The 25,038-nt window shown below is 48.9% G+C and overlaps 1 protein-coding gene across 2 annotated transcripts in view; it reads left to right on the top strand.

Moving 5' to 3' along the window:
* WDR62 (WD repeat domain 62) overlaps positions 1–24,547 on the top strand; it is a 30,572-nt gene extending 6,025 nt beyond the window's left edge. Inside the window, exons 4-30 of one of the 2 annotated variants that reach the window (XM_079985298.1) lie at positions 1,031–1,088; positions 2,359–2,529; positions 3,634–3,768; positions 4,511–4,693; positions 4,790–4,950; positions 6,615–6,786; positions 7,065–7,202; positions 7,465–7,640; positions 7,897–7,988; positions 8,268–8,393; positions 8,886–8,953; positions 9,931–10,052; positions 12,573–12,648; positions 12,915–13,026; positions 14,091–14,154; positions 14,385–14,507; positions 14,622–14,758; positions 15,590–15,642; positions 17,156–17,359; positions 18,209–18,351; positions 18,622–18,758; positions 19,525–19,656; positions 20,926–21,052; positions 21,131–21,236; positions 23,003–23,069; positions 23,340–23,425; positions 23,816–24,547. In XM_079985298.1, the coding sequence (XP_079841424.1) occupies positions 1,031–1,088; positions 2,359–2,529; positions 3,634–3,768; positions 4,511–4,693; positions 4,790–4,950; positions 6,615–6,786; positions 7,065–7,202; positions 7,465–7,640; positions 7,897–7,988; positions 8,268–8,393; positions 8,886–8,953; positions 9,931–10,052; positions 12,573–12,648; positions 12,915–13,026; positions 14,091–14,154; positions 14,385–14,507; positions 14,622–14,758; positions 15,590–15,642; positions 17,156–17,359; positions 18,209–18,351; positions 18,622–18,758; positions 19,525–19,656; positions 20,926–21,052; positions 21,131–21,236; positions 23,003–23,069; positions 23,340–23,425; positions 23,816–24,082 (3,436 nt within the window). In that variant the 3' untranslated portion in view covers positions 24,083–24,547. Of the gene's footprint in view, positions 1–1,030; positions 1,089–2,358; positions 2,530–3,633; positions 3,769–4,510; positions 4,694–4,789; positions 4,951–6,611; positions 6,787–7,064; positions 7,203–7,464; positions 7,641–7,896; positions 7,989–8,267; positions 8,394–8,885; positions 8,954–9,930; positions 10,053–12,572; positions 12,649–12,914; positions 13,027–14,090; positions 14,155–14,384; positions 14,508–14,621; positions 14,759–15,589; positions 15,643–17,155; positions 17,360–18,208; positions 18,352–18,621; positions 18,759–19,524; positions 19,657–20,925; positions 21,053–21,130; positions 21,237–23,002; positions 23,070–23,339; positions 23,426–23,815 lie in introns of both variants that reach the window. The other variant, XM_079985297.1, reaches the window with a different exon arrangement.
* The last annotated feature ends 491 nt before the right edge of the window (positions 24,548–25,038 follow it).

Raw genomic sequence — 25,038 nt, 5'->3', positions numbered from 1 at the left:
AAAAAAAAATTGTAGCTTGCGTGTGAATTCCTGGTACGGTGAAGCTTGCTGAAAGTGATTTTCCAGAGAACAGAACATCACTGTGGTGTTTATTTGATCAGTAAATCGTTTTAAATAAGGAGAGCCAAATTGACCGGAGGGCAGGGCTGTCTCATCATAGAATACTTCGCTTTGAAGCCCCAACTGTTTGGACCTTTAAGTGGAGCAGTTTGAATGGCGTTTTGCAGATAGCCCCACACTTATCTTCAAACCTACAGTTTTTGGAGGTTTAAAGAGCAGCGCAGATCTATTTGCAAAAGCTCTGCACAGCACTTTGACCTCCCCAAAACCAGAGGTTTAAAGACCAGCATGCAGCGGTTTGTAAAAGGGCTTACTGTTAGCTCCATGTTTTGCTTCTACTGTCTGTGACATTCCTCCTACTCATGACAGGAATGCACACCCAAACTAATCAGGATTTAACCCCTGCCCATCAGTTCATGAGTGGAAGGTTAAATCCTGCATGCCAGTTCTCAGCCAGCGCAGAAGCAAACCCCGTCCCCTTGCCCATCAGCTGATGTCACTTCCATTGGAGTAACACCACCTGATTAGCAGGTAGCTATGGTTTTTAAAAAATGGTCCCCCCCACCACCACTGGTTTAAATGAATAATAATGAAGTGGGCTAATAATAATTTTAAGAAAGCATTCGGTTGGTGAATCATCAAGATGTGCAAATGACTTTAAAGCTCTTTGTTGTTTCCTGTGGAAACCCAGCCAGATGGGCAGGGTATAAATGATAAATTATTATTATTATTATTATTCCTTTCTATAATGACTTACAACTAGTTTGTGGGAAAAGCTTTTGTGGACTCGCACCCATTCCGTTTGGAGCAATGTCATTCCATGCACCTGAAAAGTGGGCCTCAGTCCACACACAGGTTTCTGCCGCAATAAATGTTTGTTGCTTTTCCTGTAACAGAGTTACATGACGTTTCTTTGGAATTCCTTTTATGGAGAGATAAAATGTAAAGGCGTTCCTTTTCCCACTTTCAGGAAAACAGTTAGTGCTCTGTCTTTCTCTCCTGATGGGAAATATATTGCAACTGGTGAGGTGAGTTTTTACTGAATGAATTTTCTTTAAAAATTATGCGAGGAGTACAAAGTATGTTTTTTTTTTAAAAAAAAATTATTACGGCTCTAAACGTGCAAATTATACTAATACATTTTTGAAGCCTCCTTTTATCAGTTGTAATTTGTGGCAAGGCCTTGGAACTCCCTTTGGCAAGAGAGCTGCACCCCAGTCGTACCACTTTAAATCCCTGGCTGGTAATATAAGGAGATACCTGTCTTATCTTAAATGCAGCAGTCACGGGCCATCACAAGCTACTGAAATAAGAGTGTTTAGGATTAGAATGCCAATTGAAATCATAGGATTATTTTGTCTTGTGTTTTCAAAATTACTTAATCATGCCCTCTAGTGGTGTTCTAGCGCTGGATGATTCCAATGTGCTCCCTTTGACGTTCTAAACCAGCGGTTCCCAACTGCTTTTTGGCCATGCCCCACCTAAGCATCTCTAAAATCCTGATGCCCGCCCCCCCCCAACAGATAATTCTTATTATTCAAAAAGTGAAATCCTATTCACGTGGAGGAAGTCTAAAAGGCCAATCACTGTTAACAACTCATTATCGAATCGCCTCCTTTAAAAATCAATTTGCCCCCCTGTGGGGCATGTGCCCCACGTTGGGAACCACGGTTCTAAACCGTTTCTCTTTTCTCTGAGCCCACCGTAGAGTGGCATGGACGGTGGCCGTGTGAGAATTATCAAGAGACGTGCCAGAGCTTAAGATGGCCTGCACGTCACACCTTATGACCGGAAAAACCCACCAGCAAGTGAGCAAAAGGTGCTCTCTGCACATCCTTCAAGGAAGTCCCTTGGTGGTGGTTGGCAAAAAAAAGTTCCTGAGCACCTTGCAAATATCAGTGAAAAGGTGGTCCCTCCTCTCAGTCTCACAATCTCAGAGTCAACAACACAAAAGGAAAAGAGAATAGGAGGGAGTAGGAAAGGAGCAAGCTCAGGCGTCGGCTGTCAGTGACGGAGACCTTGAAGTGAATAGTAGAAATGGGGAAACGTGGTGGAGAGAAGTTGCTGGTTTTTCAGCAGAGCCAAGGGAGAGCCCTGGAGTCCCATCTCTCTCACCCTCTCCGCAGCAGGGGTAGGTGAGGGAGGGGCCTGATCCAGCTGGTCTTTTAACAGAGCCAATGGAGAGGCCCTGCGATTTGGCTGCTCCCTCCCTCTCTAGTGGCCTGGTGGAATCAGCGTGGGCTGAGCACTGTCTAGCCATGGCCCCAGTGACCACACTTCTGGCTTTTCCTCCTGCAGAACGGGCACAGGCCGGCAGTCCGCGTGTGGGATGCCGAAGAGAAAACCCAAGTGTCGGAGCTGCACGGCCACAAGCACGGCGTGGCGTGTGTGGCCTTTTCCCCCAATATGAAATACCTGGTCTCAGTGGGATATCCGCATGACATGATTGTCAACGTGTGGGACTGGAAGGTAAGGCGCCGGAAGGCGGGGTGCAGGAGCAAGTAGCCACTGCTGTGTCTGAGGGCAGGGATGTCATCTGAGATGCTGGGGCAGGCCCTTCATCAACCTGATGGCCTCCAGGCTCTTTGGACTACAATTCCCATCAGGCCATGTTAGGGTCTCTCAGTGGGAGACGGTGTGCAAGGACTGGGAATGTGCAGGTTATTCAGTGTGAAGACTGGGTGTGGGGAGAGGAATGCAATGGTGTGTGCTTTAATATACATTCTGTTGTAAACAAAAATTGCCCTTTTCCCTTATGGGGTATCCAAGAGCCCATATAGAGTCCTTACATAGGTTCCCTATTGGTAGGAGAAGATAACAGAGGCCAGCCAGAGAATACTGAGAAGCAAAGCAGCTAGTAAGCCTAATCTTTATTGATCTGTTGCAACAGGGTGCTCCCCTCACAAGCATTGTTCTGGGAAGAGGAACCCAGAAGAATGGCACGCAAGGCCTTATATAGACATTTTAAATTCCCTGCCCTGGAGCTCAAGACCACCCCTCCATACATCATACATACATCACAGAAGGGGTGTAACCTAAGACCACCCCCCAGATACATCATACCTACATCACAGAAAAGGCGGTCTTAAAACAGAAATTTGAATGTTGTCTTTATCCTGTCGTTGTTTTTCTCCTGTCTGGCAGGTTACTTGATTGGATTGCCTGGGGAGCCTGGCCAGTCTTTTGTAATGATGAATACTTAGTTCCTGGGCCAGGTCACAGGCTCAACCTATTCAAACACAGACATTCCCTTAAGACAGGATTTGTGAAGGAAAAGACAATGGGGAGGCTTTTCCATTTTCCTTTGACTTTGCAGAGAAAACATTTGGTCAGTTTGGGACAGTTTGAGAATCAAAATGGTTCCAGGTCGGTCTTCCTGTGCTGATCTATGTACGTGCTTGGTTGGTACACTTATGAACATTTCCATGTATCTAAGACCTCAAAATTCCTATCACACATTCTCACTGGGAAAAGATTGATGCATACTCTTAATGGGTTCTCTTCAAGGGCTATTTGTGCCATTTGCATCTCGTGCCGGAATGATTGGTGGGTATTTATGCTTCTGTTTTGCAGAAGGGCACACTCATTGCCTCCAATAAAATCTCCTCCAAGGTTATGGCCATCTCCTTCTCAGAGGACAGCTACTTTGTCACTGTCGGCCACCGACACGTGAAGTTCTGGTTCTTGGATGAATCCAGGGAGTTTAAGGTAAACCTGTCTGCATCCTGTGACTGACAGCAAAACGGGAGGTTCCTTTCAAAATAGCTTCCTGGTTAAGCTGTCTGTATAGTACTTCCATAGCCCCTTCCATTGTTCATTCGTTTTTCCACTGTTTGTTGGAAACCCTTCTTCGGCAGTTAAATTACTTTGCAACTCTACGAACCGGTGCCATTCCCCCCAGAATTCTAAGCAAGCACCTTAGATTTTATATTTTAGCATCCTTTTGAACCCTCACTCTTACGACCAAGTCAACAAATCTGGCTGTTTTGAGACTTTTAAAGAAGTAAATTAACCACTTTCATCAGGTTTGTGTTGGGTTGAAGAAATAAAACAAATTGAGACTCTGTTTCCTGTGCATGCAGAGAAGTTATATTTGCACTTTATGAAGCCCCAGAGAGAAAATTACAGTGGTACCTCAGTTTTCGAACTTAATCTGTTCCGGAAGTCCGTTCTTAAACCGAAACCATTCTTAAACCAAGGTGCGCTTTCCCTAAGGAGGCCTCCTGCCGCCGGTGCCCTTCCACCATTCGGCTTCCGTTCTTAGACTGAGCTAAAGTTCGCAAACCGGGACACTACTTCCAGTTTTGCAGAGTTTGTAAACCAAATAGTTCGTAAACAGGGCTGTTCTTAAACCGAGGTACCACTGTAGTTGATGTCCTTCTGCTGTTGTTTTCAGTACAAGACATAGGCTAGCTTAAACCATAGAGCTTGAGTTGGTGTGTCATTTCAGATTAAACAGACTGTTCCACTGGTTGGTCGCTCTGGTCTTCTCGGTGAGCTTCACAACAACATCTTCTGTGACGTGGCATGTGGGCAGGGCAAGATGTCAGGTAGCACGTTCTGCATTTCTTATTCTGGCCTCCTCTGCCAGTTTAACGAGAAGCGCGTGCTGGAGAAGTGGATTGATCTGAAGGTACAGATGCCTTTTTTGTTTCTGGGGCGGTGTGTGGAAGACAAGAAGCCTCCTCCTTTGCGATCTCACTGCACACACCTCCTTCCCTTTTCCAAGGTGTCTCTGGCCAACTGCATCTGCGTTAGCGAAGAGTTTATTTTCTGCGGTTGTGCAAATGGAACCGTGCGCATCTTCCACACCCACAACTTGCATTATCTCTCGGACTTGCCTAAGCCGCACCACCTGGGCATCGACGTCGCTGGAGAAGAATTGCTGAGGTACAAAGCTCTTGGGGCCCAGCAGGCGTGGGAGCTGGGCTGGAAAATGTGCAGGCTTGTGCTTAGGCAGAAGCCTGATGCTTTCATGCTGAAGAATGCACAGGTAGTGGTGGTGTTTTAACCCAGCATGCTCACAGCTCTGCAAGAAATAAAAAACCAGTGCATTTGCTTAGGCCAGAGGTTTTCAACCCTTTTGTGTCCACGGCTCCCTTGACCAACTACATTCTTTCTCCAGTTCCCCTGTGGGGGAATGCACTCTGAGTCTCAGGAGCTCAGTTATGTCACCCCTTTCCTGCAGAGCTGGCAGCCCCTCGCCCCTTTTCGAACACCCGCCCTTGTGGAGTGTTCCCTTAGCCTCCTCTCCTCTCTCCTTGGGCAGGAGCAGCCGCCGCCATTGCCCTTGGTCTCTGAGTGTAGTGGTTAAGAGTGGTGGACTCGTAATCTGGGGAACCGGGTTCGCTTCCCCGCTCTTCCACCTGCAGCTGCTGGGTGACCTTGGGCCAGTCACACTTCTCTGAAGTCTCTCAGCCCCACTCACCTCACAAAGTGTTTGTTGTGGGGAAGGAAGGGAAAGGAGATTGTTAGCCGCTTTGAGACTCCTTCAGGTAGTGATAAAGCGGGATATCAAATCCAAACTCCTCCTCCCCTTCTTCTTCTTCTTCTTCTTCTTCTTCTTCTTCTTCTTCTTCTTCTTCTTCTTCTTCTTCTTCTTCTTCTTCTTTTTCTTCTTTGCTGTCCCCCCTGCCCTAAAAAGAGGTGCCTCTTCACACCACCCCCTAGGGCCCTGGGAAGAGGGTGCCCCCAGCCTAAGCGGCCCAACAGAGACTGGTCAAAGGTGAACGTGAGGCCGTCTTACTCCCTTTGGGAGGTAGCAGGCCCAACAGTGGGTGCCACTGGGTCTGCATGGCGGAAAGGCTCCCAGGCAGGCAGCAAGCACAAGGAAGGCCAATGGGGTGCTAGCTTGCCTACCTGCCTGGCCTCCCACTTGTCAGACCATTCCCAACAGCAAGGGCTGGCGGACTGGCCGGCTGGGCTCCCTCACCCATTTGCTTCCTTACTCCGAGGCCACTTCAGCTCCTGGCCAGCCCCAGAGGCACCATTCGCCTGGGGAGCTTGTAGCCAGGGCCACGGCAACAAACAGCTGCTCCAGCCTTTGGGAGGCAGAGATGCGAGAGGGCATTAGAGGGAAGGAAAGAGGGACTTGGGCTAGCGTTGCCTGTGGCACCGTTGCCTGACCGTCGTTCAAGGCACCCCCGGGCACCACGGCACACTGGTGGAACCCCACTGGCTTAGGCTATTGATTCCCAACTGCATTGGAACATGTCGTCCTTGCACAGTTTTGGCAAAATGCTCCTGTCTGGTGACTATCAGCTTCTCTCATGTTTCTGGTGGCCGCGCATGGGAAGCAAGTGAGAGGTGCGGCTGGGGGACATCACACGTTAGCGGGCTGTTGCTGCCCCTGCCTCCACGTCAAGCTTAACTTTTCCCCGTCACCAGTGGCCCCTTCCTTCTGATTGTGTATGTTCCCACTTCCCTTGCACTTAAGGTCTTTGCAGCTTATCTCAGCATCAGTGTGTAAAATGAAGCTCATCAGTTTGGTTCTTTTTGGTAACCAAGGAGTATGTTCCCCCCCTTCTCTCCCCCCCCCTGATCTTTTCAAGAAGGCCAGGTGCCACCTACTCAGATACGATCGCCTTGGCCTTTGACCCCCGCCATCACTGGCTCTCCTGCGTTTACAAGGACCACAGCCTGTACATTTGGGATGTGGAGGACACCCGCCAAGTGGGGAAAGTGTGGTCCGACCTTTTCCACAGCTCCTTTGTGTGGAATGTTGAGGTGAGTGGGTGGTGCTTCTTCTTTTCTAAAAAGGATGTGAAGGATTAAGGAAATAACGTTTATTCATTTCATTTATTTGTGTGCTGCTCTTCATAAAAATCAGGAAGTAGCTTACACGATGAAAATGAAATAAAATGGGCCATTCCAATTTAGGGAAGTAATAATTAAAGCCCACACATTATTAATGGTGTCCAACAAACTAGGTCCATCATACGGCTTGGATTTTGTGTCTTGATTCTTCTGTTTTTCCCCCTTGGCTCTTTGTGGATGCCTCTTAGGTTTATCCCGAGTTTGAAGACCACAGAGGATGCTTACCCCCAGGGTCCTTTCTAACCTGCTCATCGGACAATACTATACGGTTCTGGAACTTGGAAAATGGCACGCATGTGGATTTTCAGAAGAACATCCACAGTAACGTAAGCATTATTGCTTATTAAGAGGCTGGTTCAGACTTGATACGATGCCAGATTAAACCTGAGTGATTTATACCAATGTGTAGGTTGTGCATCTCAATGTCTGGAAGGCATGCTAGTAATTAAAACTAATTGAGGTTTTGTTGACTTAGTTCCCTTCTGGTTTGTTACAAATTATTTTCCTTTTGATGAGTCTTCTTTTTAACAGAATGGGTGTCTGTGTATAGAGAGATATATCTCTTAAAACATTCTTTCCTCTATAAAGAACTTGCTGAAGATTATCTATGTGGAAAATAACATCCAGCACCTGCAAGATTTAACAAATTTGCCAGACCGAGGTGAAAATGCCAACTACCTTGATGTGAAATCTGGCGTCCGTGTGATGCAGGTCAGCCCAGATGGCCAGCACTTGGCCTCTGGGGACAGAGCGGGAAATTTGAGGTGGGTCTGTTTTATTCTGTATCGTCTGCCAGATTCTGTGTTTTCATATGATTGCGTGATGAGTTGTAGCTAAGGCCCTGCGTATGCCAGTCACACGCGGTGGGTTTCTACATCTTTGATTCCTCAGCAACAGTGATAATTGTATTATTTATATGCAGGCCATCTAACAGGGTTGCAAGCTCCTAAGGAACACCAGCCTTGGCAGGGCTGTCTCCAGATACTTAAAAGTTATTAAAATGTGTGTGTTGTCTTACAGGATACATGAGCTAAAATATATGGATGAAGTCATTAAAGTGGAGGCTCATGATTCAGAAGTTCTCTGCTTACAATATTCTAAGCCAGAAACGGGTAAATTTCCAAATTTGAAAATGTGTGCAGTTAACATTTATTCCAGGCTCGTGCCTGGGGCTTTTTTTGTATGTGGATGTGTATAGATACACACAAACTCGCTCCCATCGCTACAGGATTGGGACTGTGGTGGCTGGGTGGTATTCAACTCAGAGAAGACCCACTGGAATGAATGGACCTAACTTCAGCATGTCCTTTGTGGATCTGCTTGCTCTTTTCCATTGCTTTAAGTGCCTTTGGAGTGGATGCGGAGTTGCTCATCTTTTCTGCCTCCTGTAGGGATGGCCCTGCTGGCCTCAGCAAGCCGAGACAGGCTGATTCATGTGCTCAACGTGGAGGAAAATTATAAACTAGAGCAGACGTTGGACGACCATTCCTCAGCCATAACAGCTGTAAGGTTTGCTGGTAAGTTGCCCAACAATCTGCTCCAGCTGATTGTATTTCTGGGAGCCTTGCTCTTCCCAGAATGGATATCAGTCCAGGTGCGGAACCTCTATGTGCAGTTGCACAGATTAATTCACTTCTCCCTGTGTTCTCACACAACTCCAGTGTCAGCTGGCTTGCAGAGGAGAAGTTTCCAGTGCAGTGTTTTCCTGGGGTTGATAATGTTTTATTGTAAGCCACCCTGGTTATTGTCTTTGAAGAGTGGGGTGTACATCTAAATCAGTGGGGTTTTTTTTGCCATACCGCACCTAAGCATCTCTAAAATCTTGATGCCCCTTCTCCCCGTGACATATAATTCTTATCATTCAAAAAGTGAACTCCTATTCACGTGGAGGAAGCCTATAAGGCCGTTAACTTGGTCTAAAGAAGCTTGGAAACAACGGATCTAGATAAATACAAGGGGATTCTTCTACAGATTTCACTTACCTACAGATTTCTTCTTCTCGCCTACAGGAAATGGAGAGATTCAAATGATCAGCTGTGGAGCCGACAAAAGCATTTATTTTCGCAGTGCACAAAAGGTGCTTACAATTCATTTACGGAATAAGCCACCAGGAGGTTTGGCGATAGCCACCAAATGCAGATGGCTTTCAAAAGAGGGTTGGATAAAACCACGAAGGAAAATAGCAGCAGGGAGGGCTCTTGCCTTTGCGGGCTTCCCAGAGGCATCCGGTTGGCCGCCATGGAAGCAGGATCCTGAGCCAGAGGAGGCACCTTTGGCCTCATCCAGGAGGGCTGCTCCCATCTGAACTTGAGCAGCTTGTTTTCCTTTTCCAAAGACCCATTGCCAAATAATGAAAGGGGGACCTCTCCCCTTTTGTACACAGATGAAAGTTTATCTGATTCGTTCATTCTTACCGTATTTTTCGCTCTATAGGACGCACTTTTCCCCCTCCAAAAATGAAGGGGAAATGTGTGTGCGTCCTATGGGGCGAATGCAGGCTCCTTGGCTTCAGTGATAGCAACGCGAGGCCTCCGAAGCGCAGAGGGAGTGCTCCCCCCACGCTCCGGAGGCTTCGCGTTGCTTTCGCTGAAGCCTGGAGAGCGAGAGGCGTCGGTGCGCACCGACCCCTCTCGCTCTCCAGGCTTCAGGCAGCTATCCGCAAGCCTTTGGAGTGTGCCCCCAGCCCCGCAATCTCCGGGAGCGGAGGCAAGGCTGCGCGCAACCTTGCCGCCGCTCCCGGACCTGTTCTGGGGGCTGGGGTCAGGGGAAGCTCGGGCTTCCCCCGCCCCAGCCCCATGGCTAAAAAGGAAGCCAAGACAGCAAGTGGGATGGATCCTGATGGCTGTCTTGGCTTCTTTGCTCTTTGGGGCTGGGGGGGGATAATTTCCCCCCCTTTATTTCCCCCCCTAAAAACTAAGTGCGCCCTATGGTCTGGTGCACCCTATGGAGCGAAAAATACGGTATGTGTGAGGCCACTACAGACCTGCTGCGCTGCTGTTGGGGTAAAATTCCTGCACCAGTTCAGATCTTAGTTGGGTCGTTTTCACTCCACAGGTGTCGGACGGAATTAACTTCATCAGAACTCACCACGTTGCTGAGAAAACGACCTTGTACGACATGGATATCGACATAACACAGAAGTATGTTGCTGTGGCCTGTCAGGACAGAAATGTCAGGTAAACTGTCCCGCATTTTCCACCGCAGAATTTTCGGCATTCCACGCAGTCGAATGCTGGAAGAAAGTAAGCATATTCCTCCTCCTGACTGCCAGACTTCCTCTTAACCTGGCTGCACTTTTGTTGTTGTGCCTTGTTGCATATATCCATCCTGTCAACAGACTGTTAAGACTGTCGGTTTTTGAACCATGAAAGAATCAGGTCTGGCACGGTCGCTGCGTGTGCTAGTGGCCGTAAATCAACATAGTTGTGCGCCTTCCTTCAAAGCGCATAGGCGCTCTAGACCAGACACCAGAGAAGAAATATATCATGGTAGCAATAAAGCTCAGACAAGTCATTACTCTTTACTTGTAGGTAATAAAATGTGTAAATGGTTCCTGCTATTAACAGGCTTTCACCGCAGCTGCAGGTGAAGGCACAATTAAAGTTCTAAGGCCTTGCTCTCTTCCGAGCTGCAAAATCTCTCTACATGTTGTCAGTTCAGGAGATAAACGCGGACTGGGAAAACGGTTTGCTGTGTTCTGTAGGAAACCACGTATGTCCAGAAAACAGTACCCTCAGAAAGTGTCCTTGGATAGTCTAAACAATCGGCACTTAGCTGCTGCTTCAATCTTCTTTCTGTTTCTGGAAATGAATGAAACACTCTCACTCATGCCAACATTGACTGCCTCAAATCTCCCCATTTTGATTACTTGATTTTCTTGGGATACAGTTGCCTGTAAGGGGAAGAATAGGGTGAGAGCGTGGCTCAGTTGATGGGGCATGAGGCTCTTAATCCCAGGGTTGTGGGTTTGAGCCCCATGTTGGGCAAAAGATTCCTGCACTGCAGGGGTTGGACTAGATGGCCCTTGGGGTCCCTCCAAACTCTACATTTCTACGATTCTAAATCATCTCAAATCTTTTGACATTCTCTGTAACAGTCAGAGCTCTTTAGATATATCCTCCAACAAGCGGTGGAGTTGGGCCACTTTGGTTTGGCAGATCTTGATGTGGAGATGATGATGATGATTTTCTTAAAAAAAACCCAACCCAATCTAGCTGGGTTTCCCCAGCCACTCTGGATGGCTTCCAACAGAAGATTAAAAATACATTAAAACATCAGACATTAAAAACTTCCCTAAAAAAGGCTGCCTTCAGATGTCTTCTAAATGTCATATTGCTGGTTGTTTATTTACCGTATTTTTCGCTCTATAACACGCACCTGACCGTAACACGCACGTAGTTTTTAGAGGAGGAAAATCCGTAGGCATGCCACCCGTAGGCATTCCCTCCATAACACGCACAGACATTTCCCCTTACTTTCTAGGAGGAAAAAAGTGAGTGTTATGGTGCAAAAAATACGGTATATAGTTAAGTGCTCTGTTTGTGGAACTATTATCGCCAGAGTGTTTCTGATTTAAAGTATTATTTATTCAATTTATTAATTGCGTGCTCTGTAAAGAGTCTCTAAGCGACTTGCAAAACTTTAGGTGTTTTCAAGTTTTGCTTTTGAATATCCATATTCACCTAAATCCGAGAGGGAAATTCTATGGGAAGAGCCAGGATTAAACATCTCAAGAATCACATAACACCAGTGGCAGCTCTTGAGTCATGGACAGCTGAATTATTAATCTTCATCCTTTTATCAAATGAGGACTTTAATCCATGGGATATTCTTACTCTTCTAAACAAAATATGAGAATTTCTTAATTATTTTGGCACTTTTTCTGAGAGTATGTCTGGGCTTTCCCCTCCTATTAAGCCTCGGTTGCTTTTACTGAGGGCTCTGCTGGTTCCACAAAGGTCTGTAAATTGGTCCTGTGTGAGTTGTAGTGGCTGGAAGGAGCCTGAGAGAGGAAATAGATGAAGCTCTGGATTGGGGCCAATCACTGCAAGTACCACAGAGCAATTCCCTTACTGCTTGGCTAGAGCAGCAGATAGGAGCCAGACCAACTAGGGAATTCATCCTCATCACTCATCCTCCAGCTCCAAGGCCCAGCTAGACGCCAAGAGGGCAGTGGCTGTTGGAGAAGTGCTAGCCAGGGAGAGTAGCTCATGCTTTGCATGCACAGGGCTCCGGGTTCAAATCCAGGGTACAGCCCCGCAATAGGAAAGGTGGTAAGTCCTCTCACCAGTCAGAAGCAGCACCCCATGGACTGGTAGTCTAGCTCTGTTTCATTTTGTGAAATGTTTGTTTCATTTTGATGAAATTGTTGTCCTGTGTATTTTAATTAGCTCACCAACTCCTTCAGACTAACTTTATGTTTGTAAACTGCCATTTTGGCCAGTTTACGGGCATCTGTGCGCCCACAGTTGCAGCACAGTCATGTCTAGGAAGCCGACTCACGGACTGTGTGCGCTGAGAATGTTTTTAATTCCCAGAGAAAAGGACCAGTGTTTGCATAGTGAGCCTGTTACTCCACTGCTCTTTCAAAGGCTTTGAGCACAGGACACAAAGCCCAGTATCAAAGCGTAGCTCTTCAGTTGTGTCAAACCAACAAGCCTTTGCACACACCCAAATGTAACTTGGCCTTCCTCCAGGGTATACAACACAGCCAGCGGGAAACAGAAGTGGTGCTACAAAGGCTCACAAGGCGATGACGGATCTCTTCTGAAGGTAACGGAGTTAATATGGGGACAGTGCCTGTAGAAATCATCTTTCCCCTGGTGCAGCACCCTTGGACCCTGGTGCCCGCCCTTGGACCCAGGCCTCCTGGAATGTGGCCTAATATTCCTGTGGGCTATTGCTTCCCACTAAATGGTGTAAGGAATGCCCAGGACGCTTATTTTGTTGAACTGCGAATATGTGGTTCGTTATTCAACCTACAACAATTAAAGTAAATCTGAAAGAGTGAAGCCTCTTTGTTTCCAATCCCTGTGCAGGTCCAGCTGGATCCTTCTGGAACATTCTTGGCCACCAGTTGCTCAGACAAGAGCATTTCCATTATCGACTTCCACTCTGGGGAGTGTGTTGCCAAAATGTTTGGACACTCAGGTTTGTTTTGCTGTGGTGCTGTTGCTGCTTTTTTTGGTTCGGTTATTTTGCAAGCGCATATCTAGTACATAAGGGACGCGGGTGGCACTGTGGGTTAAACCACAGAGCCTAGGGCTTGCCGATCAGAAGGTTGGCGGTTCGAATCCCCGTGATGGGGTGAGCTCCCGTTGCTCGGTCCCTGCTCCTGCCCACCTAGCAGTTCGAAAGCACGAAGTGCAAGTAGATAAATAGGTCCCGCTCCGGCAGGAAGGTAAACGGCGTTTCCGTGCACTGCTCTGCTTCACCAGAAGCGGCTTAGTCCTGCTGGCCACATGACCTGGAAGCTGTACGCCGGCTCCCTCGGCCAATAACGCGAGATGAGCGCCGCAATCCCAGAGTCGGCCACGATGGACCTAATGGTCAGGGGGTCCCTTTACCTTTTCTCTAGTACATAGTACAGCCTACCCCAGCCTGGTGCCCTCTCCCTGTTTTGGATCCCATTAGCCCCAGACGCTACAGTCTGTTTCTTATCAATTGTCACACAGTTCAAGAAGGACACGGACAAACTGGAACGTGTCCAGAGGAGGGCAACCAAAATGGTCCAAGGCCTGGAAACGATGCCTTATGAGGAACGGCTAAGGGAGCTGGGCATGTTTAGCCTGGAGAAGAGGAGGTTAAGGGGTGATATGATAGCCATGTTCAAATATATAAAAGGATGTCACATAGAGGAGGGAGAAAGGTTGTTTTCTGCTGCTCCAGAGAAGCGGACATGGAGCAATGGTTCCAAACTACAAGAAAGAAGATTCCACCTAAACATTAGGAAGAACTTCCTGACAGTAAGAGCTGTTTGACAGTGGAATTTGCTGCCCAGGAGTGTGGTGGAGTCTCCTTCTTTGGAGGTCTTTAAGCAGAGGCTCGACAACCATATGTCAGGAGTGCTCTGATGGTGTTTCCTGCTTGGCAGGGGGTTGGACTCGATGGCCCTTGTGGTCTCTTCCAACTCTTCTATGATTCTATGATTCTATGATTCTATGATTCTATGATAACTGATTCAACCAAACAAGCAACGCATCTTTATCTTGCAGAAGTTGTTACAGGGATGAAATTCACCTTTGACTGCAAACATTTGATCACCGTCTCGGGAGACAGGTGGGCAACTTGAACTGCGAAAGATGCTTGCGTGGATTAGAAATTTTGTGGGCCTGAAAATGGGATCATTTAGTGCGTTTGTTGCTCAATTAGCTTTAAGGGAAGAGGACGTCTGGACGGGGTTCCCAGGTGTGTGTGGCCTTTTCAGATCTAGGCAGGAGAGAGCAGGAAACACACCAGGGATGTGGAACGGTTCAGGCCACTGATTCGGCCCTCTTCCCTTTCTCCAGCTGCATCTTTATATGGCACCTTAGTCCTGAAATTACCACCTGCATGAAGCAGCATTTGATGGACCTGGATCAAGTCCAGCAGCAGAGGAAAGCCAGGGAGCCCGTGTGGCCTCATCAGGTCAGGTACTGGAACAGCTGCGGTCTTGGGACGACGCTCTCTGCTCCCGATGGGGAGACGGGTGACTCTGTCGCTCTTGAGTCCTGAAAGGGATCCCTCTAACTCTTCCTTTCCTCCAGGAGGGAGCCCTGCATTGCTCTGCCAAGCGAAAGGTCTCCCTGTGGTGCTGAGCGCCTGACTGACTATGACACGGAGGAAGAGAGGGAAGAGGAAGACGCTGCTCTTTTGACGCCCCCCCAAGCTGTCATTGATACAGGTATGGAGGCACAAGGTACTTCCCAAGGCAGCTGGAAGGGAGGGTGCCCAGGGGGTGCGTGGGATTTGGCGAGAAGCCACTTCAGGAGAGGCCCAGCTGGAGACCCTGGTGACTGGGATTTTGTAAATGCCTTTTTGTCCTCTCTGCCTCCCCTGCCCCCTATAAAATTTCTGGTAATATTTTGTTGGGATGCAAAGAACATAAGAAGAGACTTGCTGGATCAGGCCCATCTGTTCTCACAGGTGCCAGCCAGATGCCCCAATGTGAAATGCACAAGCTGGACACTTAAACACAAGAGCGCTCTCTTCCAGTTTCCAGCCACTGGTATTCAGGAGCATTGCTGAGAATCTGTACAGTGGTACGTCTGGATGCGAACGGGATCCATTCCGGAGCCCCGCTCGCATCCTGAAGCGAACGCAACCCACGTCTGCAGGTCATGATTTGCCACTTTCGCGCATGTGCGTGATGTAATTTTGAGCGTCTGCGCATGTGCAAACAGCGAAATCCAGAAGTAATGTGCTCCGTTACTTCCGGGTCACCGCGGAGGGTAACCTGAAAACGCTCAACCTGAAGCACATTTAACCCGAGATATGACTGTACTCTGCTTTACTTTGAAAAGCAAAACCCCTCGTATTTCTACTTCCTTTGGTTTCTGAGAATTGGTAGATAAAGTTTCCACAGGACCCAGTTCTGCTTTTCAGTATTTTCTCGATTGCTCTGTGTTAAATGCAAAGGGGGGATTTCTTGTTCCTATATGTGCCTTGTATGAAGAGTTTTAACTCTGCTTTCACATTGCTCACCCCAATCTCCCTCCCCTGTTGCTCTCTCCAGCTCCTGCATGCGTCCTCACCAATGGTAAACTACCCATGTGGGCAAAAAGGCTGGTATGTAATGCGCTCTTACAAAAAAGGTATTTTTTTATATATGGATTTAATTCAGCCATTGCCAGCCTTCTGCGTATTTTGGACTACAACTCCCATCAGCCCTGGCTGACTGGGGCTGATGGGAGTTGTAATCCAAAGCAGCTGGAGGGCACCAGGCTAACCATGGTTGGATTATGAGGCGTAGAATCCCAGTAACCAACGTTCTTCCTGTTGTAATTAATTTCCTATATCTTGCCCAGGGCATCTAACAACCAAGGTGCATCATTAAAAAGAAACGTAAAATCACAGTACAAAGTACAGCAGACAAGTCGGCATTAGACAATACAAATGGTGTCACTCGTATTATGCTCCAAAGGTCTGTCAGTTGCCATCTGATAACAGGGAGGACCATCTGACCTCAGGAGGGAGGGACTTCCATAGCTGGGGTGCCACCACCGAGAAGGCCTTGTCTCGTGTGACGTGCACCAGCACCGAAATCAAGTCCCGTTCACTGAGTGTGCCAAAAACCTGGCTTCTCCTGCAGATCTCCAAACAAGTGTTGGCTGATACTGCAGAAAGTGCTCTTTTGGTCCTGAGCCCAGGACATGGGAAATAATAATGAAATAGGTGTTAGCAGGGGTGGGTTTGTTCCACTCCTTGGGCCTTGGCTGCAGATCAGGGTGAAGGAGGATGTCAGGTTTGGATGACCCACAAAGCCAAACCTTGGCTTCGCTTTTGTGCCGTGCCAGCCTGAAAAAGCTCCCACCCCCTCTGTCCTCCGGAGCCGTGGTGTGGCTTAGCGTGACGTCCAAATGGGGCCACTGCCAACCCATGGTTAAGAGACAAAGGGTTCTCTCTATCCATCCGGGTTAGCATGAACTGCAGTTATTTTTGCATGCTTAATCACAGGCAGCAGAAACTGCTGCTCCAAAAATGAAAGGAGCTCCAGTCCTTTGATAGCTAAGCAGTTGGGTGCGTTGTTGGTGCAAGTTTTGCTTGGATAGGATGAAAACAAGAACCACTCTTGTTGGGTCCTGCAGAGAGGCAAATGGTCCTCTTCAATGTGTTGATAATCAAATTGGGGGGGGGGGGCTTCTACTGTGATCTGTGGGTCTCCAAATGTTCTGCAAAGCGAGGCAAAGGAGGCAAGTGAAGTATTTGAACCAGGCAGAGGGCCTTCTTGGTGGTGGCGCCCTCCCATCAGATGTCAAGGAAATAGACAACTATCCGACTTTTAGAAGACATCTGAAGGCAGCCCTGTATTGGGAAGTTTTTAAAGTTCAATGTTTCATCATGTTTTTAATATTCTGTTGGGAGCAGCCCAGAGTGGCTGGGGAGGCCCGGCCAGATGAGCGGGGTAGAAAAGATAAATTATTATTATTAATTATTATTATTGTAGGTTAGGGGTGGGTTACAAAACACCAACTGCTAGCCATCAACCCATCCATGATTAGTTCTCTGACTTGGCGATTTTTATCCCAACCACATGAGTGGCATGAAGACACACACTTCCTCTCAACTTTCCTCTCTCTAGCTTGGAGAGGCGGATAATGCGGACACCGCCACCTTCAACCCCAGGGTGAGTTATCAGCCGCAAGGGCGATGGGCAGAACGTGCCACCAAAGAGCCCATTAAGACCGTGCTGGATGCGGACCTGAATTACTTCACCCCAATTAAAAACAGCAGCCTGCATGACAGCGAGCTGGAACCGCAGAATCTGAATCGGCTGCTCTCGGAGGTGAGAAAAGTTTACTTGGTACAAGGGGCTTAACTGAGATTGACTTTGCTGTCCACCTGCACCCCTGCACCCTCCGTCTGAAAAACAGACCCCATGTCCTTTGAGTCCAGGGATAGAAGGCCAGGGACAAGCCTTGGAATGCGGTACTGTTTTTAACACTTGATTGGGAGCCGCCCAGAGTGGCTGGGAAAACTCATCCAGATGGGCGGGGTATGTATGTACGTATGTATGTATGTACGAATGAATGAATAAAATTATTATTATTATTATTTATTGGCACTAATTTTCAGGGATGGTACTTTTTCCTAGAGCATGCTATGTGTGTGCCTTTCCGTGTGGGTTGAGTTCCTCTCCTTTCACCAATGAGCCCCCATCATCCACCTGGGAAGCAGGGAGAAATATTTCCCTTTTGGGCTGTGCTTTGGATGTGCTTCCGTGGCTCTTGCTTATTCCGGGCAGAGCTTGGGCCAGGAGGCTTGTGGCTTCTTGCATCTGCTCCCCAGCTTTTAACAGCGCACAAACCAACCAGGCAAGGCAGGTACTCTTACAAAACCCGATTATTGGGGGGTGCGGCTGCCTTGGGTTTCCTCAAGGGGACAAGCAGATTTTCCAGTTAGCCTTTGTGATTTTTTTTTTAGTTTGATTGAACCTGGAGTCGATCCATTGATGAGAGCTTCCGTGCTCCTTTAAACTTATTTTGGAACAACTCTGCAGCCCTTGGATATTCTGGCTCCAGAACATTTCTTACTTCCATCTTTTCTGCTGTCTCTGAATCCTCTTAAAACGTTGGAAGGGAGAGTGACAGGGACTAATTCCCTTTTCACAGGCTATTTTTGGTTTTCCCTCCAGGCCAAGGACTACCCCAGCAACATCATTGAAGATTTCCAGCAGTCAGATCTGTCCTCTGATGATGAGGCGAAAGAAGAGCTTGAAATCAGTGGGGACAGCCTGTGCCCCGAACAGACTGGCAGCAAGACCCCCGAGGGCGAAAGGTCAGTCCTCGCTTGGAGAACCTGGCCTGGGAGGAGCTGCCCTTGAAGTCTGCAGGCTTACCTTTGAGTAAATGCGCTTAGGGTAGAGCTGCAGGACTTACAGAGGGGGGAGAGCCTGATCTGGTTTGGATTTGGCTGGAGACATCTCAAGGGCACACCTCATTCTGCTGCCCTCTGCCCTTGAAGTTTTGAAAGAAGCTTGAACTGATGGATGAAGGCTTTTCTCTCCACCCCCCAAGAATCACGGGCACTTTTTACCTTTCTTTAAAGGAGCTACATGAAGGAGCTGCTCCTTCAGCCGGTGTACCAGAAGGAAGCGGCAAATACCAAGGAGAAGCTGCCAGACAAAATCGACTCTGTGACTTCCTTGGATTCAGAGGTCTCTGCTTTCAGCCACCAGCAAGAAGGTAGCCTGAAAGGCGATTCCTGCTCACATCTGGGGTATTTTTTTTGGTGCCTGAGCTGCAGAAGGGCTCTCCCCTCTCAGTTGGCCATTGTGCCCCCACCCCTGCCCTATTAGTGCCAATTTCCAGGGCCCAATGAAGCAGGAAGACCTGGCCCTTGAACCCCCAAGGAAGGGCATGTGAGGGGGGAGCTGTCTGCTGTGCCCAAGAAGAGGTGATGGGGATACAGCCTGCCTCGGCCTCTGTCCGCACCCTACAAAGTGGGCTGGTAGAGGGGGCAGCGGGAAGGGAATCTGCTCTCATGGTTGTCACAGCCCTCCCCCAAAAAGATCCTGCATAAAAGGCAGCAGGTGAGGGAAAAGGGACCTGCAGCTGCAGAATGAGACCTTCCCCCATCCTCTATAAGTCAGCTGTAGGGAAAGGGAGAGTCAGGGAAAGGAGAACATAGAATCGTAGAATTGTAGAGTGGGAAGGGACCCTGAGGGTCATCTAGTCCAACCCCCTGCCGTGCAGGAATCTTTTGCCCAATGTGAGTCTCGAACCTGCAGCCCTGAGTTTAAGCGTCTCGTGCTCTGCGGACTGAGCCATCCCAAGTTCATTCCTGTGCCAGGTGATCCAGGAGATTTGGGTGGGAGAAGAAGCCAGTGCTTGGCCCAGAATCCAGAATGGCTTTGTAGTCTGCAGACTGAGCTCTCCTCTCCTCTGAGCTTTTTCTTCCTTTCCTTCCCCTGGCTCTGGCTTTGTACAACGTGCCAATCAGACGCTCTAGTTTCAGAGGCAGAAACAGAAATGACCGACATGGAGGAGAACTTCCAGCAGACCAGTTCTTTGCCCCAAACCCCCGAGCAAGAGAAATATCTCCGGAATCACTTTGAGACGCTGGCTGATGCCCAGGCGGAAGGTAAGGCCAGAGCTGCGGCAATGAGCCGAATGTTGATATTTTCACCCCCTTCCATTGCGAGAATCTCCTGATATGGTTGGTGTTTTGAGAAAGGAGGGGACGGAAACTGCTCTTTGCTTCTTCCACTCCTGCCTGACTGCCTGTCTCTCTGTGTTATCTGTGTAGTGACTAGATGGCTGAGTGGGAGCTGTAGCTCTCATGCAAACCAGTAGTTTAGTTTGTGGTAGCTATTAGAAATAAAAGAAGTTAGGCTGCACAGCTAGCTTCCACATTATTTATACTCTTCATGTGCCTGGTGCTCACAGTGCACAGTTGTGAGTCCAGTGCACTGGGACCTGTTTTCCAGGATTGGAAGGTCTCTGAAAGTGCTCCAGTCACCTAGCCCAGTCAGGGCAGAACCAGCTATTGAGCCCAGTTGCTGACACCGGTTGCAAGGCGTACTGACACCGAACGGCACAGCGGCTGTGCTCTTCCCATAAGCAAGAGCCCCTCGCCTAATAGGCACAGCATAGCAGGTGCATATGGGCCACTTCTCAGGGTGCTGTTCTCTTGAGTCACTGACTAAGTAACAAACCCCTTGGCAGGCCATTGGCACTTTGACGGCAGATTAGAGGTCATTTGCCTCAGGTGTGTTTGTCAGTACAGTGGTGCCCCGCAAGACGAATGCCTCGCAAGACAGAAAACCCGCTAGATGGAAGGGTTTTCCGTTTTGGAGGTGCTTCGCAAAACGAATTTCCTATGGGCTTGCTTCACAAGACGAAAATGTCTTGCGAGTTCCTGCGGGGTTTTTTTCCTCCCCCCCCCCCTTTTTCTAAGCCGCTAAGCCGCTTATCTACTTATCCGCTAAGCCGATAAGCCGCTAAAAGCCGCTAATAGCGCTAAGCCGCTAAGCCGCTAATGGCCGTGCTTCGCAAGACAAAAAAACTGCTAGACGAAGAGACTCGCGGAACGGATTCTTTTCGTCTTGTGAGGCACCGCTGTATTCACTTTTCAGCTACTGCTGGTTGGTGATATTATTAGCTGTATTTATCTCCCAGCTTTTCCTCCAAGGAGCTGAATGTGGTGCGCATGGCTCTCCCTCTCCTCATTTAACCACCACAACAACCCTGTGAGGTAGGCTAGGCTGAGAGGCAGTGACTGGTCCAAGGCCACCCAGTGAGCTTCATGGCCGGGTAGGGATTTGAATCCTGGTCTCCCAGCTCCTACTCCACACTGGCTGTGTCAAGAACTTGGGAAAAAATCTCGCTTGGTCTCCGCTTTTTGATGCAGAAAAGTTTGAAGGCTGCCTAAAAGATCTGAAGGCGCCGGAGGAGGAAGAGGAGGAGGCGGCCTTGTTCCAGAATCCTCGCCTGAGCATATCTACCCGTTTTCTCTCCAGCTGCCAAAAAAACAGCAGGTGGGCAGATATATATCTATATTTTAAACCCTGCATTCATGAAAGAACCATCTGAACGGCTGTGTTCCTTTCACACAGGTTTGCAGCTCCCTTTCTTCCGAGGCTCCGTCAGCACTCTCAGGCCGCTGCTGCAGACCAACTGGCAGAGGAGAGTCTCCTGTCGGGCAAGCACAAGAAACCAGAGGCAAGTTGACCGCCTGAGTCGAGGATGAGATGCTGGGTTCAGCTGTTCCCTTTTGCATCTTGGCACACGTCTTGTCTCCCAGCCCTTCTATGAAGATTGGGCACAGCCACGACTTAGTGGCAGCGGAACAGGGGCTCTGCAGGCAGAAGGGAATTTCCAGTTAAAAGATCTCTGGCAACCACACTGGAAAATAATAATAATAATAATAATAATAATAATAATAATAATAATAATATAATTTATTATTTATACCCCGCCCATCTGGCTGGGTTTCCCCAGCCACTCCGGGCGGCTTCCAACAGAAGATTAAAAATACATTAAAACATCAGTCATTAAAAACTTCCCTAAACAGGGCTGCCTTTAGATGTCTTCTAAACAGGTAGTTGTTTATTTCCTTGACATCTGAAGGGAGGGAGTTGCACAGGGTGGGTGCCACCACCATGAAGGCCCTCTGCCTGGTTCCCTGTAGCTTCACTTCTTGCAGGGAGGGAAACGCCAGAAGGCCCTCGAAGGTGTATCTCAGTGTCTGGGCTGAACAATGGGGGTGGAGACTCTCCTTCAGGCAGGGACGTAAGAAGGAGGGGCAAGGGGGCGGTCCGCCCCGGGTGCCACCCTGGGGGGGGGGTGACAAGATCGCCCACTGCCTCCCCCCAGTTGTAGAGTGGACAAGGGTACAGGCACCAAGTGCGCGGCAGCTCATACAGACAGTGCTTGAGTGGCAGCCCGTACGGTTTGCCCGCCCCCGGTGCCCCACACCGGGTGACTTAGAGACTTCCTCCGCCTCTGCATTTAGGTATACAGGACCGAGGCCATTTAGGGTTTCAAGGTCAGCACCAACACTTTGAATTGTGCTCAGAAACGTCCTGGGAGCCAATGTAGGTCTTTCAGGACTGGTGTTATGTGGTCTCGGAAAAGACCCTACAAGGCTCTCGTCTAGATCAGGGATGTCCAACACGTCGATTGCAATCTACTGGTCGATCCCTGTGAGGTTTTCGTAGATCGCAGTCGATCGCTGGCCCCCTTCCGGCCTCAGCCCCTCTCCCTGCGCCGGCCTCTATTGTTACAGAAGGAAAGCCGGAGTTCAGAAACCGACGCTGTTATCTGGCCAGCGATCATAAGGTCAGTGGCTGCTTCTGTTCCTCCCTCAGAAGAGCTGCAAAAAATCCCTTAGCCCCCCAAAAACGGGGCATATTCCCTCCCCAAAAAAATCTCCACAACTTTGATCTGAACCCCTAAAAAATGGGTCAATTACTGCCAGATTTTAATTTTGAAAGTAGATCACAGTCTCTCGGGAGTTGGCCACCCCTGGTCTAGACAAATTGATGTCCTCAAAGGCAGCTTCATGTGCCCAGTTCAGAGATGTAAATAAGGCTTTTCTCTGATCCTTCCACATTTGCAAACATAAATGACTTGAAAGCAGTTTAACTGGAACGTAACCCCTGCATAACTTGGGAGTTGCTCGTAACCGTTTAGTGTGTGTGAAATTCCCAGTGCATTCCTTGTTACACTGATGCAGCTGCGCTGGCTGTGGCTGAGGGGAGTTGTAGTCTGGAAGCTCCAGAGGGCACCAGATGCTGCGCTGGCACCTCTATAGCCTGCTGAAATGCCCGAACTCTCCGGCCTCAGAGTCGATGCATGGGAAATGGTGGCTAGGTATTTTGCAGGCAAGGAAGGGACCCAGACCTTGGGTTTGGGGCATCTGCAATGCTTTTAAACTTGCAGCCCGGGGTTTTGGTTTCTAACAGTCTGTGATGTAACTGCTTTAGAAACTTTCTGAAGAAACCAGCTGTGAGCTGAAGGAAAAGCTTGACGCCAGAGAGTTCATCGCCTCAGGTAGGAAACTTTCTGGAACGTTGCGTTTGCAGCAGGTTTGTCATGTAGCAGAGGCAGGAACTGTCACCGTTCCCCGTTGTGGAGAAACATTCGCTGCTGCAGGGTGTAGATTTGACTCTGCCGCTGCGTAGGGTGGATTTCCAGAAATGCCAGTTGATGCAATCAGTTCTCAACTGAAGAATGCTGTTGGGTGTGTTCCCCTCTTCCCCTTCTGGGAAGGCTCCAAATGTAGAAATCTCTCTCTTCCCGCCCCCCTCCCTATGTTCTTAGAATCACAGGTCCTGGTCAAAAACTTTGAAATAAACCTGCAGCCTTTGTGCACCAAGTTTCAAGAGACTTTGCAGCTTTACGATAAGGTAAGATATAGGAAAAGGCAGCAACATCAGAACTTTTCCAAAAAATTCTTCTCCATCTACATATTTCTGGGGGGGATCATCAGATTATCCTGTCAGATGTCTAGGAGATGGTTTATATAGGGCTGTGGGGTACTGTTGTGGTGGTGTGGGTCCCTGCAGTGGCATAGTGTGGGTTGTCAGCACCTGGGGCAAGGCAAGTAATCTGTGCCCCCTAACCCGTGGATTTGCGCCCCCTAACCCTAACCCCCAGATGTTGCGCCCGGTGCGGCCGGCCCCCCCCCCTGCACCCCCCACGCTATGCCACTGGGTCCCTGGCATCCTTGTCCCAGCCCAGTTTCGGTCACGGGTGCGAATCCTGGGTGTGAAAGCGTTTGTCCTTTTGCTGTGCAGGTGACATCCTGCAGCGACTCCACGGAGGAGGAGCTTCTCCACGTAAAGAACCGGCTGGTTAGCACTTTCTCCTGGATGAAACGGGAGCTGGACTCCCGAGCGATCAAGAACAACGCAGACGCGGCAACAGCCACGGACAGCCCATCGCCCTGGCAGAAGCACCTTCAGGACAACGAGACCCGCTCTCTCCTGAAGCATTACTCCGACTCGCTGCTGAACATGGTCCAGAAGAAGCTGGAGGAAACCCACAAGGCGGACGTCGCCTGAATCGCCCCAAGCAAGGGATACGTCTGCCCCGCCCCTAAACAAACTTTATTGCGGCGCTGAGTTCAAGAGAACGTGCCCATTAACTTCCGTGTGACTCCTGAGGAGTTAACAGCAGTCAAGAAGGGAACAGATTAGCATTTATAACTCTAGTTTATAACTCTAGTCTCTGTTTCCTGTGCATCCACACACACACACACCCATTTTCCCCCTGGAAGCAAATACTGACAAGTTGTTGTTTTTAGCTTTTCCCAGAGACCTCTTACGAAAAACATTCTTTATAAGAATGAGGGGAGTAGGAGGAGAAGCAGGTGTTGTAAGTTCTTATGGGTGCTCTGATATTCCTCCATGGTGCCTTCTTTGTCCGTCTGTGTGAGTGTGAACACTGCTTTGCAACAGCGGTTCTTAAACGTTTGCTGTTTTTTTCTTGGTTTTGAGAATTAATAAAATTGTATTAGATTTTGAAAAGTGTGTGTGTGTGTTTGTGTTGATTGGGTGGGACTCATTGCTGAGTGAGCAGTCATCATCCCCCTTCATGCTTTCCAGATCTGCTCCCAACCCCCTAGAAGAGATTTATGGGGGCACACAGAGAGCTGCGGGGGGGGGGGGGGGCGAGAGGAAGGTGAAGTCCTGTGCAACAAGCAGGAGTCATATCATGCTTATGGACATTATCCATGTGGCTGTAACTCCACAGTGGAGCATTGCAGAGCCAACTTCAGGCAGGTCTGAGAACTACCGTATTTTTCGCTCTATAGGACGCATTTCCCCCCCTCCAAAAATGAAGGGGAGATGTGTGTGCGTCCTATGGAGCGAATGCAGGCTTTCCCTGAAGCCTGGAGAGCGAGAGGGGTTGGTGCGCACCGATCCCTCTCGCTCTCCAGGCTTCAGGAAGCTATCCGCAAGCCTTCGGAGCGCGGCAGGAGTTCCTGCTGCGCTCCGAAGGCTTGCAGATAGCAGCC

The sequence above is a fragment of the Podarcis cretensis genome (assembly GCF_951804945.1).
Source record: "Podarcis cretensis genome assembly, chromosome: 8".
Taxonomy (NCBI): Eukaryota; Metazoa; Chordata; class Lepidosauria; order Squamata; family Lacertidae; genus Podarcis; species Podarcis cretensis.
This window is presented reverse-complemented; position numbering and strand designations above follow the sequence as displayed.